Below are 23,227 nucleotides of genomic sequence, written 5' to 3'. Positions count from 1 at the left end.
AGTTTCGAAAAAGTGGGCCTTCAGCCTAGATTTGAATCCCGCCAGAGATGGAGCCCAACATATTGAGTCAGACAAGCATATGGCATGGCAAGGCAGAAGGGAGTTGGCCGTAGAGGAGAAAGATACAGAAAAGAGAGACATACCCGACAAACGGAGTTCCCAGGGTAGACTATAGGAAGAGATAAGAGAGGAGAGATATGGAGGGGGCCGCAGGATAAATACAATTGTGGGCCAGTAAGAGGAGTTTGAACTGTATGTGGAAGTGGACAGGGAGCCGATGAAGTGACTTGAGGAGGTGGCAGTCACATGGTAGTCCTGCGCAAACCAATTAGCGTGTGGTAATGTAGCTTTGCCCTTTCCTCACCCCCTGACATGCCTGTCTATAAAAAATTTAAAATATGTTTTGTCACATTGCTGGCATGTGCTAATTTGGCAGTTATCACGAGACACCTGGGCGTGACCCATACTATGCTATTTTCGTAAAAAGGTCTGCTAACCCTCCATTGCATAATTACATAATTATAATTGTGAACCCTCCAGGGACAGGGAAACACCTAGTGCTGTGGTCTTCAACTTTTTTCACATAAAGTGTGACTATGAGAAAGCTCTGAGGGCCACAAAAAGATTTCAAGCTTACACATACTACTAATTTTGTAAACCTCCTTGATCTGCTTGTTCAGACTGGGTATTAAACATTAAAAAAGAATACTAATCTTCATTCTACAATACTTCAATGATATATATATGATATGATAGAGATATGATAGAGACCTTCAAGATCCTGAGGGGCATAGAGAGGGTGGATAGGGACAGATTCTTCAGGCTGAAGGGGACAACAGGTACGAGGGGGCACTCGGAGAAACTGAAGGGAGATAGGTTCAAAACGAATGCAAGGAAGTTTTTCTTTACCTAGAGGGTCGTGGATACTTGGAATGCGCTACCGGAGGAAGTGATCAGGCAGAGTACGGTACAGGGATTCAAACAGAGACTGGATGGATTCCTGAGGGATAAAGGGATCTTGGGATACTGAGAAAGCTAATCAGAAAATAAATGTAGAAGCCCAACCAGGTCGTGCAGGTGCAAGACCGGAGGGCTAGGACGTTGATGGGAAGATAGGACTCAATTAGGAAACCGAGGTGGCATGGGGGCCCCTTCTGGTGATTTAGACAGGTCGTGACCTGGGCCGCCGCGGGAGCGGACTGCTGGGCAGGATGGACCTATGGTCTGACCCGGCGGAGGCACTGCTTATGTTCTTATGTTCTTATATATATATTTTTGTTTAAATACTTTACAGAATATTTAGCAAGAAAAAAACCCAAAAAGCATAAAACCCCCTAAATTAGTCATTTGCTAAACAAATCTAACAAATACCAAATTTTTCAAAAATGTAATTGACCATGCTTCACTGTAGCAACCTCCTCAAATTTCCTCACCAGACATATAGCATTCCACCAAGCACAATTCGAAAGTTGAGAACTATTCTTCCAGTTGGCCAATATATGTTGAAGTACCATCCCCATGAATACATCATATAATCTGGCCGCATACTTATTCAAGATATTAGAAAGGAACACAGATTTTATCTCATGGCAAGGCTTTTGATGTCCTGTGTGAGGAATTTGACTTGGACTGATCTCAGTATTTTCGTTGGATGCAGCTTAGACAGTTTGCAGTGTTCAAGATTGTTTTCGATTGTTCAGAAAGGAGATAATGGTCTCAGGAATTCTTGTGAGGGGTTAATTGGACAACAGAAAAAGTCTTTTTCAGCATATAGAAAGTTTAAGGAGAGTAATCAGAGTTTGACCTTGGAGCAGATCTGGCTTCATTATCTCGACAATACTGTTCAGCAGGTTGATTGAACTATCTTATGGACTAGAGTTTGTAGGCTGATTTTATCGGCTTCGTTAACACAAACTTTGTTTTATGTGGCTCATAAGATGTCCAGAATATCGCAAAGGAGTTCGAGAACCTGTTGGACTTGTCAGACTGAAATTGGGTCATTTAAACATATGTTATTTGATTGCTCCTTTGTACGTCAGTTTTGGCAGTCAGTTTGGAGAAAATTGGAATCTATCTTTCAATATCATATTCTGCTTACATATGAAATAGTTATTTTACGTTCTGCGTTCAATGATATATTTTAAAAACTCACTTCATTTTGGATTGTCTTCCTGTTCTCTTCACTTGTAGACCCTGGAATGGCTCCTTGCTCTCTCATTGGCCAATGTAAGCTGACAGAAATACCTCTGCAGTCACTACATCGATGGAACTGCACTTTCACTGTTAGGAAGCCACTTGTGACTTGCAAGATGCTGGTTAGCCATCCCATCACAGACATTTTATAAAATGTAGACTTTTTTTTTTTAAAGTAACAACTTAAATGATACCCTTAGCCGAGAGTATTCTTTAGATTAGAACACACAAACCTTTCCTGAACTACTCATTTACTTAATCCAAGTGTGAAACACCACCTTGAACTGTACATTATAATTTGTCTTCTTGATCCCTACTTGGAAATTTTATTCTAAAACTTTCTATGAGCAAAAAAAACCAAGTGAAACCAAGTTACAGTGGTACCTCGGAATCCGAACGCCCCAGAACTTGAACGACTTGGGATCCAAACTTTTTTTTGTAGTAAATTTTGTCTTGGAATCCGAACACCCTGCACATTGTATGTGTGTGTTTGTGCCCCAGAATCTGAATGCTGCTTTGGAATATTTGTTAATATTTTACCTTAAAATCCAGTGTATTTCCTGTTAAAATTTGAGTTTGTGGGACCCAGGAACAAATTAATCCAGTTTCTATTATTTTCAATGGGAAAAATTGTCTTGGAACTCGAACGGGGTTCTGGAACGGATTAAGTTTGGATTCCAAGGTATCACTGTAATTCCTTCTGTGTTTTTATGTTTGAGCTTAGCAGATTCAACGATACACAAAGCAGTAAGGTACAGAATGATCGTAGGCATTCCCACTGTTCCATAAATAATCTTCCAGGATCCATCACTGCACATTAAAACACTTTGAGCCCAGCATTATTACATAGATCATAAATACAGCTAACACTGCCTTATCCTTTTGATTCATTTACAAGTTAAAACCTGATCACTGCAGGTCTGTGTGCCAGTGTGCGCCATCAGGACAAGCTGAAAAACTCTAACCTCATGGGTGCTGATCCCTTCAGACAATCAGTCACATAAAAGGGTGAATTGTCATCAGTGAAGTGGGCAGCTGCATTCCAAATGCATCTCTATTTAAAGCATCTAAACACTCACAGTAAGAACAGCGCAAGCAGACTTTGAATCTTCCAAATAAATTCAGCACAACCAGGAATGGCAGAGTCCGGTAAGCTATAAACCTGTTTGCTTTTCAAGTGAATGCACTACTGTTTTTGCAAAGAGTTTGTACATACTTTCTGTGACTGTGAATTGCACGTTTTCAGCTTTCTTAGGAATCATCTCTCTATATTCTTCAAGTTTTACTGTGCAAATAGTTACATGTATTATATTACTTTCTCCAGGAGAAAAAGATGATTTTGCATTGAAAATGCTTCAGTCTTGACTCCAGTGCAATATCTAGTGCAATTTCTGGCCCTACACAGAAGAGTACAAATTAGAGAATGACACGGGGACAAATTTTTCTCCATCCCTGCAGGAACTAATTTTCCTGTCCCTGCCCTATTCCCGCAAGCTCTGTCCTCATCTGCACAAGACTCAATTTCTTTAAAATCCTAAGTAGCAACATTCTAGAGCTGAGACTGTGATGTCATAATGCCTCATTCCATCAATGCCTAAGCTCCGACCTCACCTGCACAAGCCTCAAACACTTTAAAATCATAAGCAGCAACATTCTAGAGCTCAGATTGTGATGTCATAATGCCTCATTCCACCAATGCCTAAGCTCTGTCCTCATCTGCACAAGCCTCAAACCCTTTAAAATCATAAGTAGGAACATTCTAGAGCTCAGATTGTGATGTCATAATGCCTCATTCCACCAATGCCTAAGCTCCGTCCTCATCTGCACAAGCCTCAAACACTTTAAAATCATAAGTGTTCGAGGCTTGTGCGGTTAAGGCAGAGCTTACAGGAATGGGGCAGGGGCAGCGACAAAACTTGCGGGGACGGGAAAATCGATTTCTTGTGGGGAACGGGGAAAAATTTATCCCCGTGTCATTCTCTAGTACAAATCAGTTGAAAAGAAATGCTTCAAATCTGAATTGATAATTGGTCAAATGTTCACATATTTGACCGTTTTCCCCCTTTTATTATGTCGTACTTTGTAGGGTAATGGTGGTCTATTCAAATAGAACATTAGACAAAGGGCTGAAGACTCGGAGACCCAGGGTTGTTTTTCTATCCTTCCCACTCCCTGACTTTTCCTCTGCTGAAATGAGGAGTGGGTTGCCAATGGAATTTGGGAGAGTTCGTTTTGGGAACTATAAAAGAGGGAAATAATTAGGGACCCTAATGGGAATGCAAATGCAAAATGTTACTACTTCTGATTTCATCGGTTTTACATCATTTATTTTTCACAATATAATTGAGCTTTGTCCTGGTATAACCGAACTCCATCTGCATACCAACTTTTGGCTCTTTGACTGTGCATATGAAACGGGCCCATGTGAAGGGTATTTCATAATTGAGGTACCCACAATTATGTGCCCATTACGTATGCAAATGTATAGAATGCTTCCATGCATAAGTGTGTGGCACAGCAGTATTGTTTCTTTTTCTTTCCTTAAAGATTGTAGTTCATCCCCCTTGCCTTTTGTACCTGTTTATATTAGAACTAGTATTTTAGCCCGTTATATTAACGGGTGCTAGAATATATGTCTGTCTGTCTGTCTTTATTTCCGTCTCTCTCTCTCTCTGTCCTGCTGTCTTTTTGTGTCTGTCTCTCTCCCTGGCCCCCTTTGTCTGTCTGTCTTTCTGTGTCTCTCCCTGTCCCTGTGTCTTTCTTCTTTTCTTTCTGTCTCCCTTCCTCCCCCTGGTGGTAGAATATATGTCTGTCTTTCTTTCTGTTTCTCTCCATACCCCTGTCTTTTTCTTTCTGTCTCTCTCCCTCCCTGGCCCCCTTTGTCTGTCTGTCTTTCAGTCTCTCTCCCTGCCCCTGTCCCTGTGTCTTTCTTTCTATCTCCTTCCCTACTTCCCTGTCCAGCAGCCGCAGCATTCCCTCTCCCTCTATTTACTGCAAGAGGAGCCTGCACGGACCTAACAGCCCGAGTCCCCAGCAGTGTAACTTCCCGGCAGCTCCTCTCACGATCGCCGCCTTCTCCAACGCAGGAGCGGCTCTTGAGAGGAGCCGCTGCAGCGTCTTTGAGAAGTTGAAAAAAACTTCAGCCTGTCTCCGTGCTCGGCCGCGGCGGGCTACAGTTGCCGCGGCCTGCAGCCGCCGATAGCCGCCGCGGCCGACATCCGCCTTGCCGTATTTTTTTTTTTAGTTGAAAGACGCGGTGGTGGCTCCTCTCATGATCCCCACCTGCGTCGAAAGTCCGACGCAGACGGGGATCGTGAGAGTAGCCACCGCTGCGTCTTTCAAAGAACCATAAGCTGCGCATGCGCACTTCCTATGGGTCGCTACAGCTCACGGAAAACGGACCCACGCGATGGGAGTGCGCATGCGTGGCCTAGCGTTTTATTATATTAGATGTAAATAATTTGTTTACAATGTCTTGTTTTGTCTTCCCCCTTTTTTATTTTTATTTTTTTTAAATTGTTATACACATTGAAGTATATGATATTGCGTAGATAACAAATCTTAATAAACTTGAAACAAATGTACACTTACCCATCAAAGGGCCAGCTGATGCCCATGCATTATTATGTAATGTGCGCCTTACTCAAAAAAATCAAATACAAACAGAAGAACTAGTTTACACACACATGGCACAAGCAAACCACTTAGTAGAGTTGACGACGACATAGAGAAGGAGAGCGGATCGTTGTTTGCCACAATAAATCATCAAGCTTTAATCCAAGGCAGTAGGATCGTTGGTTTATGCCGCTGGATATTTGACATCATTTTTTTCTATTTTTTAAAATTTATTCTGATACACTATTCTAATGCAGGCACTCCACCTGAAACACAGCCCATATCGAGTCATTGAAGAGTACAATAAAGACCTTTCCAGACCTCTGCTGGTGGCTGTTGTCATCTTCACTGTGTGGTGTGTATGTGCGCCCAACTTACATAATGAGCATATGCGAGTGGGAGGTGTCCACAAAGACAGAACAGGGGCGAGACTTCCACTTATGTACTGTAAATTATGCAGATCCCTGCTGTATTTAGGCATCCACAGATATGTCAGAAATATAGAAACATGATGGCAGATAAAGGCCAAATGGCCCATCCAGTCTGCCCATTCACAGCATCCACTATCTCTTCCTCTCCCTATTGGCTAAGGCTCTTTACACCTGCATTGTGATGTCACAGAGCATTTTTATTATATGCTAAGGCTCTTAACATTTGCATTGTGAAGTCATAGAGCTTTGTGGTTATAGAAACATGATGGCAGATAAAGGCCAAATGGCCCATCCACAATAACCATTATCTCTTCCTCTCTCTAAGAGATCCCACGTGCCTATCCCAGACCCTTTTGAATTCAGACACAGTCTCTGTCTCCACCACTTCTGGGAGACTGTTCCATACATCTACCACCCTTTATGTAAAAAAGTATTTCCTCAGATTACTCCGGAGCCTATCACCTCTTATCTTCATCATATGTCCTCTCATTCCAGAGCTTCCTTTCAAATGAAAGACTAGACTCATGCGCATTTACATCACATAGGTATTTAAACGTCTCTATCACATCTCCCCTCTCCCGCCTTTCCTCCAAAGTATACAGATTGAGATCTTTAAGTCTGCCCCCATACACCTTATGATGAAGACCACCCACCATTTTAGAAGCCTTCCTCTGGACTGACTCCATCCTTTTTATATCTTTTAGAAGGTGCGGCCTCCAGAATTGGTCTATGACTGGTGTAACTGCACACATGTAAATGTTATATGTGCCGATATAGGTACTCTAATGTTGTATAATGGAACATGGGCACCCAGGTTCCATTACTGAGTAGGCTTTTACTATGCAGTTTCGAGGCGCCTAAATGGAGGTGCCCAGTTGTACAAGTGTCATAAGAACATAAGAACATAAGCAGTGCCTCCGCCGGGTCAGACCATAGGTCCATCCTGCCCAGCAGTCCGCTCCCGCGGCGGCCCAAACAGGTCACGACCTGTCTGAATCACCAGAAGGGGCCCCCTTGCCACCTTGGTTTCCCATTGAGTCCTATCTTCCCATCGAAGTCCTAGCCCTCCGGTCTTGCACATGCACGACCTGGTTGGGTTTCTATACTTATTACCTGGTTAGCTTTCTATACCTGTGTTACATCCCAGCACCTCTCTCAGTATCCCACGATCCCTTTATCCCTCAGGAATCCATCCAATCCCTGTTTGTCCTTTTGTGTGTCTCAGGGCATTTCAGGAGAGAATGTTTTCAGCAGTGGCATGCGGTGACATTAATAGAAGGGGATTCAGTAGACGTGCTAAACCAAAGATGTCCAACCTCGGCCTTCACCAGTTGAGGTTTTCAGGATTTCCCCAATGAATTTGCATGAGATCTAGCTGCATACAATGGAGGCAGTGCATGCAAATAGATCTCATGCATATTCGTTGGGGAAATCCTGAAAACCACAGAGAAAACAGAGTCCCATAAATTGCAGTATAGAATGTTAAGTATAGAATGTTAAGAATCTCAGAAACCAGCTTGGACACAATAGAATAAAAATTCTCAGCCAAGACGTACAAGTTCCACATTAGCATCGTTGATTCTCAAAAACTCCTCCATAGCCCAAGATAAGTTATTATAGTCCTTTGCTGGGTGGAGGATAAGCTACTAAGATTCTGAAAGAAAATATCCAGCATAAGGAAGCATTATAGAGACTGTTGATATATGAATTCACAATACTTGCTATGATGAATTTGTCACCTTCAAAATAAACTTGCATTTGCACTTTATGGTTTTATCTCTGATTGCTTGAGACACGGGAACACATGGACATTTAGTTTTCCAGATGGATTCAGCTGCTGCAATTGATTGAAATCAGCCTCTTGTCCACCTCTATTGGATTACAACTAGTTTCAACAAATATCAGACCTTTTGCTGATTCTGGGATTTGTTCCAGATAAGTTTGAACTTTATTTATCAATGATAGTGTTTGCTTTTTGGTAGTGTGGACTTTTAGAATCTGATGTACTAATCTTTATTACTAATATTAATTTTCATTGATATTAATATTTATGAACTCATATTACATTTTCAATCCAGCTCTCTGGATTCTATATATGTATGTTTATTTTACTTATTATCATATTAGAAATAAATATTTGGAAAGTAGATATATTAGAAATTGTGTTGTATAATGGATTCTCTTTAATAATTAATAATTTATTTGATTTACTATAATTTTTTGATTTATTATCTCCTTCGCTATCTTGCTTTGTCGGTATAGCATTATAGAGAAGCAATAAAGAACTTATTTAAAATTTTTTAGAGTGTTACATAATGGTGGGGGAGGTTTTGAGAATCAACGATGCTGACGTGGAACTTATAAGTCTTGGCTGAGAATTTTTATCAGCCACCCTTTCTTAACATTCTATACTTCAATTTATGGGACTCTGTTTTCTCTGTGGATTTCTCCGTTTTGATCCCATATACCACCTTTAAAGATATTAATGAAATTCTGAAAACCCTAACTGGACTGTGGCCCTTGAGGACTGATGCTGGACACTCCTGTGCTAAACATTTTGAGAATCAACGATGCTAATGTGGAACTTATAAGTCTTGGCTGAGAATTTTTATCAGCCACCCTTTCTTAACATTCTATACTTCAATTTATGGGACTCTGTTTTCTCTGTGGATTTCTCCGTTTTGATCCCATATACCACCTTTAAAGACATTAATGAAATTCTGAAAACCCTAACTGGACTGTGGCCCTTGAGGACTGATGCTGGACACTCCTGTGCTAAACATTTTGAGAATCAACGATGCTAATGTGGAACTTATAAGTCTTGGCTGAGAATTTTTATCAGCCACCCTTTCTTAACATTCTATACTTCAATTTATGGGACTCTGTTTTCTCTGTGGATTTCTCCGTTTTGATCCCATATACCACCTTTAAAGACATTAGTGAAATTCTGAAAACCCTAACTGGACTGTGGCCCTTGAGGACTGATGCTGGACACTCCTGTGCTAAACATTTTGAGAATCAACGATGCTAATGTGGAACTTATAAGTCTTGGCTGAGAATTTTTATCAGCCACCCTTTCTTAACATTCTATACTTCAATTTATGGGACTCTGTTTTCTCTGTGGATTTCTCCGTTTTGATCCCATATACCACCTTTAAAGACATTAATGAAATTCTGAAAACCCTAACTGGACTGTGGCCCTTGAGGACTGATGCTGGACACTCCTGTGCTAAACATTTTGAGAATCAACGATGCTGACGTGGAACTTATAAGTCTTGGCTGAGAATTTTTATCAGCCACCCTTTCTTAACATTCTATACTTCAATTTATGGGACTCTGTTTTCTCTGTGGATTTCTCCGTTTTGATCCCATATACCACCTTTAAAGATATTAATGAAATTCTGAAAACCCTAACTGGACTGTGGCCCTTGAGGACTGATTCTGGACACTCCTGTGCTAAACATTTTGAGAATCAACGATGCTAATGTGGAACTTATAAGTCTTGGCTGAGAATTTTTATCAGCCACCCTTTCTTAACATTCTATACTTCAATTTATGGGACTCTGTTTTCTCTGTGGATTTCTCCGTTTTGATCCCATATACCACCTTTAAAGACATTAATGAAATTCTGAAAACCCTAACTGGACTGTGGCCCTTGAGGACTGATGCTGGACACTCCTGTGCTAAACATTTTGAGAATCAACGATGCTAATGTGGAACTTATAAGTCTTGGCTGAGAATTTTTATCAGCCACCCTTTCTTAACATTCTATACTTCAATTTATGGGACTCTGTTTTCTCTGTGGATTTCTCCGTTTTGATCCCATATACCACCTTTAAAGACACTAGTGAAATTCTGAAAACCCTAACTGGACTGTGGCCCTTGAGGACTGATGCTGGACACTCCTGTGCTAAACATTAGTGCAATACCTACCTTTAACCAAATTTAATGTACTCACTATGCTGAATGATGTCACGTCATAGTCTGAGAGTCACCCTCAGTGTTATTCACAGCCTGGCATTATGTAATGTAGAACTGCAGATTCCATCAAAAAATACTTTGAATAATACAGACTTTCTGTGAGATTCTGAGGCTGAAGCAGTAACTTGTCATGCACTCATCAACAAGATGCAAAAGCAGATAGCAGCAAGGGTGCAAGCAAAAAATTAAATAAGCTTTGCCTAGCCACCCGTTCCTTATTCAGGTTATACCCACATAGGAGCGAGAGTAGATAAAGCAAAGCCGTTGCCACTTTGGGCCAAACCGAAGGCATGGCTGCTTGAAACATCCATGAACATGTCTTTAGCCCTGGAAATAAAACTAGTTAACAAGAGTTTGGGCCACTTTGATGGTACAGCAGCCATCACAATGCATTTTTTTTGTTCGATGACTCAAAGAATTTCGATTGCTCCTTACATATACGAATGTCAAACTGCCTATGATGGGCATAATATAACATAACACAAAATCAGATTTCTAGACCGCATAACCATAAAGTTCAATATGGTTTACAAAAGATTATATTAAGTACACGTCGTGGGATGAGCACGGCGAGATGGAAATCTAACTGACTATAAACTTGGAGAAAAGAAAAGATTTTAGTTGTCTTCTAAAGTGTAAATAGGAATGCAAAGTAAATAACATGCGCCGGAAGTCCTTATCAGAAAGAGTTACCTGAAAGACAAGGGTGCTGTCAAGATGTTTTTTAAATTTGCAACCCTTGGCAGATGGAAATATCAAAAAAGCAAGGGATCTTCTAAGATTCCTCTGAGAAGCAATGGAAAAAGAATTAAATAAGTAAAGAGAACCTGACCGAATGTGACTTTGTAACATATTCGGTGGCAAGTCAAATGCGCGCAAGACAAAAGCGCCCGGACAATTGCGCGATGACAACTGAGCGCAAGACAATTGTGCAAAATGACACAAGCGCAATGACAATTGCGCGCATGACAATTGAGCGCAAGACAACTGAGTGCAGTGACAATTGAGCTCATGACAACTTAGCTCAGGACAATTTCGCGCAGCGAACTACAACACATGCGCGCATGCGCAGGAAATTTTAACAACACAATCACGTGCAAGACGTTCTCGTAAGGATGTAAGGAATGTCATTGTCATATGTGACTGTGGTTTTGTAAGTGCATTTTTATTACTATGGTTACCTAGCCTCTTTCTGCTGAGAATATAAGTCACGTGAATGATTAGCACACCTTAGTAAAAGAGGGGGTTTGTTTAATGGATGTAGCTGTTTTGAGAGTTTTTTTTCTGTTGCTTTATGACTGCTATACAACAGTGAATTAACCATAAATGGTATAATAATTAAATACTAATTTGTTGGCTTTTTAAGCCATGAGAAATTATTCATACATGCTAAAATCCTCAGCAGGTAAAGCCTGAATAATTGGGACAAAGCAGACCTTGGAATATCCAGCCTTGATAATCACTTACACTTCTCTTTTTTTTTTTCCCTACTGATTCCTAAAAGACTTCAGTTTCATTAAGTGGAATTATTTCTTTGCAATTGAGTTTCTTTCAAAACTCAAAGTATAAAAAGAGTGCTATCTAATATAATAAAATGCTAGGCCGCGCATGCGCACTCAAAAGTCGTGTTCCCTGATCCGTCGCGGAAACACGAGTGCGCATGCGCACCCTGCTCTCCACCTCACAATACGGAAGTTTCTTTACACGCTGACGATCGCCTCCACAAGCCTGCTCCTAGCCAGCCGACGATCGCCTCCACAAGCCGGGACTGGGGTACAAAGAGCGCCTCCCCCCCCCGGGACGAACCGAAAAACTGATCCCGCCGACCGGGACCTGAGTCCTTTGCCACCCCACCCTTCCCTTCCCGCGGACCCGACTACCAACCTTGCGATTCCAGCTTGTGCAGCAGTCTTCACACGCTGCTTCGGGCCTTTCTACTGCCCTGATTTGCTCTGCCGCGTCTCTGATGATGTCATCAGGGACGTGCCAGAGTAAATCAGGGCAGTAGAAGGGCCCGAAGCAGCGTGTGGAGACTGCTGCACACGCTGCTGGAATCACCAGCTTTGTAGTCGGGACCACGGGAAGGGAAAGGGGGTAGAGGAAACGCTAATGCTGCTGCACAGGGCACCCATTAATGTAACGGGCTTGCTTTCGAGAGGGGGTAGGGAGTCAGAAGGGGGCCACGGAGAGACAGTCAGATAAATACAGGTAGGCAGGGGGCCAGGGAGAAAGACAGAGAGACATACAGAAAGAAAGACAGGGGGCCAGGGAGAGAGACAGACATAAAGAAAGACAAACAGACAGGGGGCCAGAGAGACAACAGATAAATACAGGTAGGCAGGAGGGCCAGGGAGAAAGACAGAGAGACATACAGAAAGAAAGACAGGGAGCCAGGGAGCCAGATAGAATAAACACAGACAGACAGCAGAGAAAGAGAGAAAGAAACCTCCCCCTCCCCACACAAACACTAGCCAAGGATAGAGAGAGAGAAAGAATGACAGACAGGGGGCCAGAGAGACAGAGAGACAGACAGACATCTATTCTAGCACCCGTTAATTTAACGGGCTTAAAGACTAGTGAAATATATAAAGGTTACAAAATAAAGCACCAGTTTACAGAGCAGCCAACTCGGTTTCATCTTAAAAATACAAGTAATATTCCGTCCGCAGAGATGTCTCTTTTTCCACCAGGATTAGTGTTAGTATAACACTACCATGCTATGAGAAAGCAGTGGCCCTACCAATCTCACAAGCTGAAAGATTTGCCTCATTTGAGGAGTGTGAAGTCCAAAGGAAAGAATGACACGGTGACAAAATTCATCACCGTTCCCGTCCCCGCGGATAACTGCGGTAAACCATCTTCATGTCATTCTTTAAGGAGAGAGGGAAGAATCTGAGTATGAATGGCCACAACCACTGACCCGCAAGCTTTGCTTTGAAGAATGCTGGTGTAGAAGGATTGAGGTTGAGATAGACACTACAGAATGGCAGTCTCTGGTTTCCAGAGCAGATATTGTGATGTCATAATGCCTCATTCCACCAGTGCCTAAGAGCCAATCACATCAATGATGTCACAATGGCTTCATTATCCTTGTCTCACATAAGAATCAGAGTATGAATGGCCACAGCCACTGACCCACAAGCTTTGCTTTGAAGAATGCTGGTGTAGAAGGACTGAGGCTGAAATAGACACTAAAAAATGAGATGGGATTATTTCCCGCGGTTATCCGCGGGGACGGGAACGGTGATTAATTTTGTCACCGTGTCATTCTCTAGTCCAAAATACCAGAGAGAACCAACAGAGCAACGGCCAAATGGTCTGCAGAAAGCATAAAGGGAAGCCATCGATGGGCCCATTCAGGCCAGGTTTTACTGGGCCTAATGTAAAAGCACCTATCTTGCATGCCTAGCAAGGCCTACGTTTACCACGACTATTCTCAGCCCCTAACCATGCCTACTTTTCAGGTAGGCGCCACGTGGGATTCCATGAACAGCATTTAATTGATTGATTTTCTAAAATTTTGTTAAAGATTAAGGGTGTGATCGATTGTCTCATTGATTAAGGTTGTTAACGCAATTTGTGTTGTGTGTGGAATTTAGTTAGGTGTCACTAGGCATCTGCAATTAGGTTGCCATGCAATGCCTAACTTACGCACTATTTATAGAATCGGGCCCTTAGATTTTATGAAGTGGACGTACATTTCTTTTGCTAAGGGCCAGCAAACAATTGCTGGGCTCATTTAATATGGCCATGACAAGCTTTTGACAGTTATCATCTCTTCATCAAGTCACAGTTTGTTGAAGAGCTTTTGAAACCTGATAAAGTCTTTCAAGCTTGTCACTGCTATATTACATTAATCCAATTAGAAAGGTATTATAAATGCGCCTGTTTAACTTTCAAAATCCTATATGGTATCCTCCCGCCCTTTATCCCTCTTTCTTGGAATTCCTCAAACCCTAATACCACCAGATCCTCCCACAAATTAAAACTATCCTTCCCCTCGCTAAAAGGCATTTCCCACACAGGAAAGCTAGGGACCTCCCTCCACTTCAAAATCACTGAGCTCTGGAACAACCTTACCTCCCCTCTTCGGAACTTGAGCTCTCTCCAAGTTTTCCGCAAACATCTGAAAACCTGGCTTTTCTCAAAAAATGTAAGTCTCCCTCCAACTTAGGAATCAAGGAAACTCTTCTATCTTGGCATCCCAAGTCCTCTAAATTTTCTTCACACTTCTACCTCTAACCCTCTGTTGTAGTTCCTTCCTATTTCTCCTACTGTAAACCGCGTCGAGCTCTACGAACGTGGAGATGATGCGGTATACAAACCTAAGCATTAGATTAGATTAGATTAGATTACCTCCAGCTCCAGTTATCACTACCCTTTCTCAGCTCTAACTCAAACGGATTCTAACCAATAACCTCTTTTACTAAACCGCAATAGAGGTTATTAGCGCAGGGAGCCACGCTGAATGCGCCGCGCCGCTCCCAACACATAGGAAGTCTATGAGTGTGATGCAGTGGTTAAAGCTACAGCCTCAGCATCCTGAGGTTGTTGGGTTCAAACCCATGATGCTCCTTGTGACACTGGACAAGTCACTTAAACCCCCCATTACCCCAGGTACATGACAGGGAATGCTTGAGTACCTGAATAAATTCATGTAAACCGTTCAGAGCTCCCTTGGGAGATCGGTATAGAAAATTGGATAAATAAATAAATAACTGCTATCGCAGTTTAGAAAAGGAGGGGGGGGATTAGGCCCCCTTTTATGAAGCTGCGTTAGGGTTTATTTTATTGCTTGCGTTGTGGTAAAAGCTCTGACATTCATAGAATTCCTATAAGTGTCAAAGCTTTTACTGCAGCGGCTGGTGATAAAAACATCCCTAACACAGCTTCATAAAAGGGAGCCTTAGTCATTCCAGGACCCATAAAAAAGGTGCTCAGTTTTTTGTTTTTTTTTAAAATAAATTCCCTATGATCTTACTTAAATCTAAATACCCACTTTCTCTTAATCTCTATGAAAATAATTGATCAGATTTGTCTGACAAAAAGCCTGATAAAAGTATTATGTCTCAGACCACTGATCTAGAAGCTGCACTATAATCTGTTTTGGTAGAAATTCAATTAACTTACTCAGATTTCTGACAGCAAGGGTCACCCAGCTCCCAAAGGAACTCCTTACTTTCTGAGTTCTCTGTGCTGGAAGCTGTTCTTTACAGCACCACAATTCACTCAGGATGAGTGGACCATTCCCAGCAGCACTTGCAGCTCTTATGCAAATTAACTATGCTGTCTCACTGGTCCAGTGCACAGGTTCCCTCTGGTGGAATGCCAGTGACAGACAACAAAATTGTGGAATATGAAATTGAATGTACCAGTTTGTGGTTTAATAAGCATCCAAATAACATAAAAGCAATCCACAAAGGATATATACAGTCACAAGTGACCCACAGAATAAAAAACAAGCCAAATGGTGTTTAAAATTTCAAGTGACCCGACTTGGGCTGTGTTTTGGTAAAACTAAAAATGCCTTGCTCATGGGTCCTACCATATTTCCCTTGCATATAGGCCGCCCCACTGTATAGCCTGCAAAAAAATGCCTATACATGTTTTAAAACTCTTAGATAATATAGCTACTAATAGGGATAAACTTGCTAGTATTCTGTGATGAATTAACAATAATCTTTATTGAATCACAGCTTTTATTTAATTTACAAACTTATACAATAAAACACTTTCAGCGACTTTGTATTGATTCAGCTTCCAATAACGCTGGAAAAGTTCATACGGCTAAATAACCAGCCACATTTTTCTTCATGCACCTACCACAAAATGGTGGGCAAATATACAGATCTATAGCAGCGTCCATGGAATACTTGTGCAATTTAAGCAATTCATGTAAACAACAGTGACTCGTGCAAAAGTGATATTAAGGTGCCTTGTGCATATTAACTTCAATGCCTGGCCCCCCGACCCAGGTTTCGTTTTCTTCGTCAGGAGGGGTCTAGGTTAAAACAAATTACCGTTAAAAACATTATAAAAACGAAAACAGAGCTACTTACATAACTGAATCTCCATATTTCACAACTCTACCTTGGTTCATAGACAGTGGAGCGCAAGACGTCAGCGCGCTGACAATCCAGCGCCGACAATTCAGCGCAAGACAAAAGCGTGCGGGGGAAAAAGTAATTTTTAAAGAGCTCTGATGGAGGGTTTGGGGTGGCAACCCCTCCACTTTATTGGTTAGTGTTCGTGCTTCTGTTGGAGGGGGTTCAGGGGGTTGGAAACCTCCATTATAGCGAAAACGGAACTTTTCTGATTTTTTTCAGGAAAAGTTCCGTTTTCTCTATAATGTGGGGGGTTTCAACCCCCCCCCGCAACAGCAGCGCAAACACTAACCAATAAAATGGGGGGGGGGGTTGCCACCCCAAACCCCCCCAGTCGGAGCTCTTAAAAAATTATTTTGTCCCCTGCGCAATTCTGTCTTCCGCCAAATTGTCAGCGCTGGATTGTCGGCGCACTGGCGTCTGGCGCGCGATTATCCTGTCACCCTCTACCCTTCATAACTTTACTCTTCATATATCATTAAAGGAATAATAAGCATACCTATACAGGCGAACTCAACCGGGGAACGGCACCGGAACAGGAACTGAATGGAACTACCAAAATCCCCGGATTTAAATATACTCACACTAACACTCCCATCAGATTGGAACATACTGACTTGCACGCCGGGAATGACCTATCACCCGAGGGCACCACACATTAATTTAAATGTTCAACCACTCGATCTCTGAGTTTAAACCGTTCGGGACTAACATATTCCAATTATAAATGAATCGTTGTTCTTTCTGTAATAAAAGTTTACAGATGTCTCCTTCGTAGTGGTTGATATGAACAAGTACTGTGTATTTAAAATCAGACAAAGAATGATCTTCCTTCAACCAATGATCTACCAGGGGGGCGGAAACTCTGCCCCTGCGGATATTGCTTAGATGTTCAATTATACGTGTTTTAATCTTCCTACTAGTTTGGCCAATATACAATAATCCGCAGGGGCAGACCACGCAGTATACAACCCCCTGGGAGTACCTGTTATTGGAAGCTGAATCAATACAAAGTCGCTGAAAGTGTTTCATTGTATAAGTTTGTAAATTAAATAAAAGCTGTGATTCAATAAAGATTAAAACTCTTAGATAAGCCACCACATGTTAAAAGCTGCGGCTTATCTAAGAATTTTAAAACCACATGTGGGTGGCTTATACATCCCTCCCCCCCTGCTAAATACCCTACCTCCGCCGGCTGCCTCCTGCAATGTTGCGGCCGCAGTGCAGTGCAGGAGCGATCTTTCAGCGTCCAGCCTGCCCCGCGCTACTTCTTCAATGCCAGTATTTACAAACGAAGACACAACCAACATACCGGAACCTGAACAAATCTTCAATGGAAATCAAGCAGAAAAATTAACATCCATGGAAGTGAGCCTTGATGATGTACACAGGCAGATAGAAAAACTTAAAACTGACAAATCCCCGGGTCCGGACGGAATCCATCCCAGGGTTCTGAAGGAATTAAAGGAGGAGATAGCGGAACTACTGCAGCAAATTTGCAACCTATCCTTGAAAACAGGCATGATCCCGGAGGATTGGAAGATAGCCAATGTCACGCCCATCTTTAAAAAGGGATCAAGAGGTGACCCGGGAAACTACAGACCAGTGAGTTTGACCTCGGTTCCGGGGAAACTGACGGAAGCACTGATTAAAGAACACATCGATGAACATCTGGAAAGAAACGAACTTTTGAAAACAACCCAACATGATTTCTGCAGGGGGAGATCGTGCCTAACGAACTTATTGCACTTCTTCGAAGGAATTAACAAACGGATGGACAGAGGAGACCCCATAGACATCATATACCTTGATTTCCAAAAAGCCTTTGACAAGGTGCCTCACGAACGTCTACTCCGGAAACTGAAGAACCATGGAGTGGACGGAGACGTACATAGATGGATCAGAAACTGGTTGGCGGGTAGGAAACAGAGGGTAGGGGTGAAGGGCCACTACTCGGACTGGATGGGGGTCACGAGTGGTGTTCCGCAGGGCTCAGTGCTAGGGCCGCTGCTATTTAATATATTCATAAATGATCTAGAAACAGGCACGAAGTGTGAGATAATAAAATTTGCGGACGATACAAAACTATTTAGTGGAGCTGGGACTAAAGAGGAATGCGAAGAATTGCAAAGGGACTTGAACAAATTGGGAGAATGGGCGGCGAGATGGCAGATGAAGTTCAACGTTGAGAAATGTAAAGTATTGCATGTTGGAAACAGAAACCCGAGGTACAACTATACGATGGGAGGGATATTATTGAATGAGAGCAACCAAGAAAGGGACTTGGGGGTAATGGTGGACATGACAATGAAGCCGACGGCACAGTGCGCAACAGCCGCTAAGAAAGCAAATAGAATGCTAGGCATAATCAAGAAGGGTATTACAACAAGGACAAAAGAAGTTATCCTGCCATTGTATCGGGCGATGGTGCGCCCGCATCTGGAATACTGCGTCCAATATTGGTCTCCGTACCTTAGGAAGGATATGGCGTTACTCGAGAGGGTTCAGAGGAGAGCGACACGCTTGATAAAAGGGATGGAAAACCTCTCATACGCTGAGAGATTGGAGAAACTGGGTCTCTTTTCCCTGGAGAAGAGGAGACTTAGAGGGGATATGATAGAGACTTATAAAATCATGAAGGGCATAGAGAGAGTAGAGAAGGACAGATTCTTCAAACTTTCGAAAAATAAAAGAACAAGAGGACACTTGGAAAAGTTGAAAGGGGACAGATTTAAAACGAATGCTAGGAAGTTCTTCTTTACCCAACGAGTGGTGGACACCTGGAATGCGCTTCCAGAGGGAGTAATAGGGCAGAGTACAGTACAGGGGTTTAAGAAAGGATTGGACAATTTCCTGCTGGAAAAGGGGATAGAGGGGTATAAATAGAGGATTACTGCACAGGTCCTGGACCTGTTGGGCCGCCGCGTGAGCGGACTGCTGGGCATGATGGACCTCAGGTCTGACCCAGCAGAGGCATTGCTTATGTTCTTATGCTTATGTTCTTATGCCAGTGTCAGTTCTCAGTTGGGCTGGATGCTGAAATGATCACTTCTGCCCTGCATTGCAGCCGCGACATTGCAGGAGGTCAACAAGGGAGCTACATTATTTAAAAAGGTACGGGGGGACCTACTAATGGGGCGGTTTATCTACGATGTTGTTAGATAGGCCGCCCCATATAAGGAAGCCCCATCCACTGTTTGGAATGCAAAACCCATATATAGGCCGTGGATAAAAGACCTGGATAAATTACCATGAATAAGTGATGGTGCGCATGTGAGAAAAAATGAATGGCAAATTGCTATGTGAGGTGAAACAAAAATGATGAGAAAATGTGACAGGACAAGTGGTGGTTAGTAATCCACAGAAAATGTAAGTCAGTGGAGACGATAGCAAAATTGTTGCCTTGTATTCTAAAGCAGCGGTTTCAAACTCAAACCCTTTGCAGGGCCACATTTTGGATTTGTAGGTACTTGGAGGGCCGCAGAAAAAATAGTTAATGGCTTATTAAAGAGCTTGAGACCATTGAGTTAAGGGGAATGGTTAATCTGCTGGCTGGGTTGGAAGGCAGATGGGAGAACAGGACAATCAAGCCATTGTGACATCACTGATGAGGTTGGCTCTTATTGGTGGAATGAGGCATTATGACATCACAAGCTCAGCTCTGCTTCCCAAAGACAAACAGGATGTCATGGTTACAGTTAAGCCAGTGGTCTCAAACTCAAACCCTTTGCAGGGCCACATTTTGGATTTGTAGGTACTTGGAGGGCCTCAGAAAAAATAGTCAATGTCTTATTAAAGAAATGACATTTTTGCATGAGGTAAAACTCATTATAGTTTATAAATCTTTCCTTAATTGCTTCTGATAATTTCAGCTATACACAGCTGAAAGCATTGCAACATGCATAAAGTGAAGTTTAAATAGTTTTTCACTTTCTGCATGTTGCACTGCCTTCAGCTGTGTATAGCTGAAATTATCAGAAGCAATTAAGGAAAGATTTATAAACTATAGTGTTTTACCTCATACAAAATTGTGATTTAGATTCTAAAGTATTAACTGCAAGAGACAAGATTTTGATGCAGTCCTCTAGGCTTTTTTGTAGAGGGGAGAATCAATATCCGACTTGTGCCTGAAAAACTTGTGCCTTAAGTGTACGGTGGTCACGTCCGCAACCGCCTTCAGCTCCTCTAGCACTGGACACAACCTCCATCTTACATCAAGCAGTCACCGCCAGGAGAGGTGCCGAATTTCACAAGAGTTCATGAGATTACGTACACACGCATGAGCTGCACTGCCTCCAGTGGTTACCTTACACTCTGGAACGTTGCCCGTCTCACTGCTGTAACCTGACTACGCGATTGTCCTCTCCACTCCACTTCGCAATCGTGTACAGACACAGGAAAGTGCTTGCGTGAGGTTACAGCAGTGAGGTGGGCAACGTTCTAGAACAATGGTAACATACCAAAGGCCTCAAAATAGTACCTGGCGGGCCGCATGCAGCCCGTGGACTGCAAGTTTGAGACCACTGTTCTAAAGGAATACAGTTGCATTTTCATATAACTACTTTATGATTTTAATATCATCAAAACAATAATGCTTTACCCCATCATAATTTCTGTGGCTGTCTGCAATTCATCTTAAGTGCCATTCTGACATCTTTGAATGAAGTCTTTAATTTATTTTCACAGGCCAAATCGAATACAGCCGTTTGATTGTCCCCGCTCTTCTAATAGCTGGTTGGATTATTGGTTGTGGAGTAATGGTTTACATTATCTTCTCTTGACACAGGTAAGTTGTGTGGCAGTGCACCGTATATGTGATACTTCAATCCTTGATCTTCAACTCTAGTATATATATATATATATATAATATATATATATATATATTAATTAATTATGTATTTACTTATATATATATATATATATATATATATATATATAAGTAAATACATAATTAATTAATGAAATCATAAGTGTTCAGTGCTCAATCTCCTGCATTGGAGCCACAGCGAGATCAAATCACGACCATCATAACGCTTATGCGTCCCTTAGATCAGTGATTCCCAACCCTGTCCTGGAGGAACACCAGGCCAATCGGGTTTTCAGGCTAGCCCTAATGAATATGCATGAGAGAGATTTGCATATGATGGAAGTGATAGGCATGCAAATTTGCTTCATGCATATTCATTAGGGCTAGCCTGAAAACCCAATTGGCCTGGTGTTCCTCCAGGACAGGGTTGGGAACCACTGCCTTAGATGAATCCATTGTATTGTTACCTATTCATCATTAAATGATTACCAGAGCTGGTATATGATAAGATATCCTTATTAAGAAACTGATCAATCTCACTTAACTTATAATTTCCAGCAGTGGTGAGTTATTCAGCGTGGCTCCGCAGGAATCCTTCTCCTCGTGTCAAATCATATGTGCAATTTTCTTGGCATCTCCCCAACTCAGTCCTAAGTTTCGCCCAAATGGCTTTTTCAGGAGGAGTGTCAACTGGCAAGGTTCAATAAAACATTACATTCTTATTCCTCTTGGGTATAGCATATACAGTACTTCCCCGATATTTGCGAAGGGGAGACAGGAGAGGGCAGTAGGAGAGGGCAGCCGGAGTGCCGGTGAGTGAAGGAAATCACTTGCTGTATGCTCCGACTGCCTTCCTGTACAAAGGTTGGGCCTCACCAATCAGGAGCTGCTTTGACATGCAGCTCCTGATTGGTGAGGCCCGACTTTACAGGAAGAGGCGGTTGGTGCATACTGCGAGTGATTTCCTTCACTCGCCAGCTCTCCGGCTGCCCTCTTGTGCCCGGTCATTCGCGGTTGGAAAATACCGCAAATGACCGGGACTGCAAATCGCGGACCTCAAATTCATGGGGGAGCACTGAATACATATATTCTGAGTGTATACTACTAGAGTTGAAGATCGAGGATTGAAGTATCAAATTTACAGACCAGTGAACTTTTGGGACTATTTATATATACACTGGAATAGTATCTAATATACTCCTGAAAATTATACAAATGTACCATATATCACATACCACATGCATTTACAAAGCTCCTTGTTTTTCTTTCATGTTACATAGGCAAGAAAATTTTTCACATGCTGTCACAGGAAGAGCTTGGAAGCTGATGCTGTCTAATTTGTGTGAAATGTGACCTGTAGGCAAGAAGATTTTTTTCACATGGTGTCGCAGGAAGAGCTTGGAAGCTGATGTTGTCTAGTTTGTGTGAGATGTGGCCTGCACATGCTGTATTTCTATATATATATATATATATATTGCACCAGTATGCCCTGAAAGAGAAATCAAAGCTTATATAGTGCCTAGAGATGAAAGGAAATCTGAAACCATAAATAAATGATGAAAAGAGAAGATTATTTACTAATCAAATAATTTATTATTAAAGCAAATTTCATATTTTTAAAAGCAAGAAACATACAAGTTAGCCCTCAACTAATCTGCTGATGTAAGGGAAGAGTAGGGATGTTCTTTTGCAAGCGCTAAAAGTGATGCAAAGTGATAGGAATAGGCTAGTTTGTTGGGAAGCCAGATTTTTCAAAGTTTCAAAACAGCTTTCAAAACAAGAAACCAAGGGGTTAGTGGAAAGAGGTAGTAGCAGAAACATTAAAGTATTTTTCTCCTAGGACAAGCAGGATGAGTCAGCCACATATGGGGTGTTGTCCCAACAGCTCCCAATTTGCGGATAAGCTTTCCAATAGCTCAGAGAGATTTTTTTTTTCTCTGAGCACGTGCAGTGCCCGGGCCCCACTGGGCATGCCCGAGCACTACCCATTTCCCCCTGCTTCCCCCTAATCCCCGGTCTTTAGTCTCCGCCCGTTCCCATCGGTCGGATTTTCTACAGCTCTCCATTACAACTTTTCTACCATCAAGACTTTTTCT

The 23,227-nt window shown here is 42.1% G+C and overlaps 1 protein-coding gene across 1 annotated transcript; it reads left to right on the top strand.

Annotated features, from left to right (window-relative positions):
* The first annotated feature begins 3,103 nt into the window (after nt 1–3,103).
* On the top strand, nt 3,104–22,704 carry STRIT1 (small transmembrane regulator of ion transport 1). The gene is made up of 3 exons (XM_033959393.1): nt 3,104–3,342; nt 21,011–21,110; nt 22,412–22,704. Exons 1-2 carry the CDS (start codon nt 3,330–3,332, stop codon nt 21,103–21,105), a joined length of 108 nt encoding a protein of 35 aa, XP_033815284.1. The 5' UTR covers nt 3,104–3,329; the 3' UTR covers nt 21,106–21,110; nt 22,412–22,704.
* The last annotated feature ends 523 nt before the right edge of the window (nt 22,705–23,227 follow it).

The sequence above is a fragment of the Geotrypetes seraphini genome, chromosome 9 (assembly GCF_902459505.1).
Source record: "Geotrypetes seraphini chromosome 9, aGeoSer1.1, whole genome shotgun sequence".
Classification (NCBI taxonomy): domain Eukaryota; kingdom Metazoa; phylum Chordata; class Amphibia; order Gymnophiona; family Dermophiidae; genus Geotrypetes; species Geotrypetes seraphini.
This window is presented reverse-complemented; position numbering and strand designations above follow the sequence as displayed.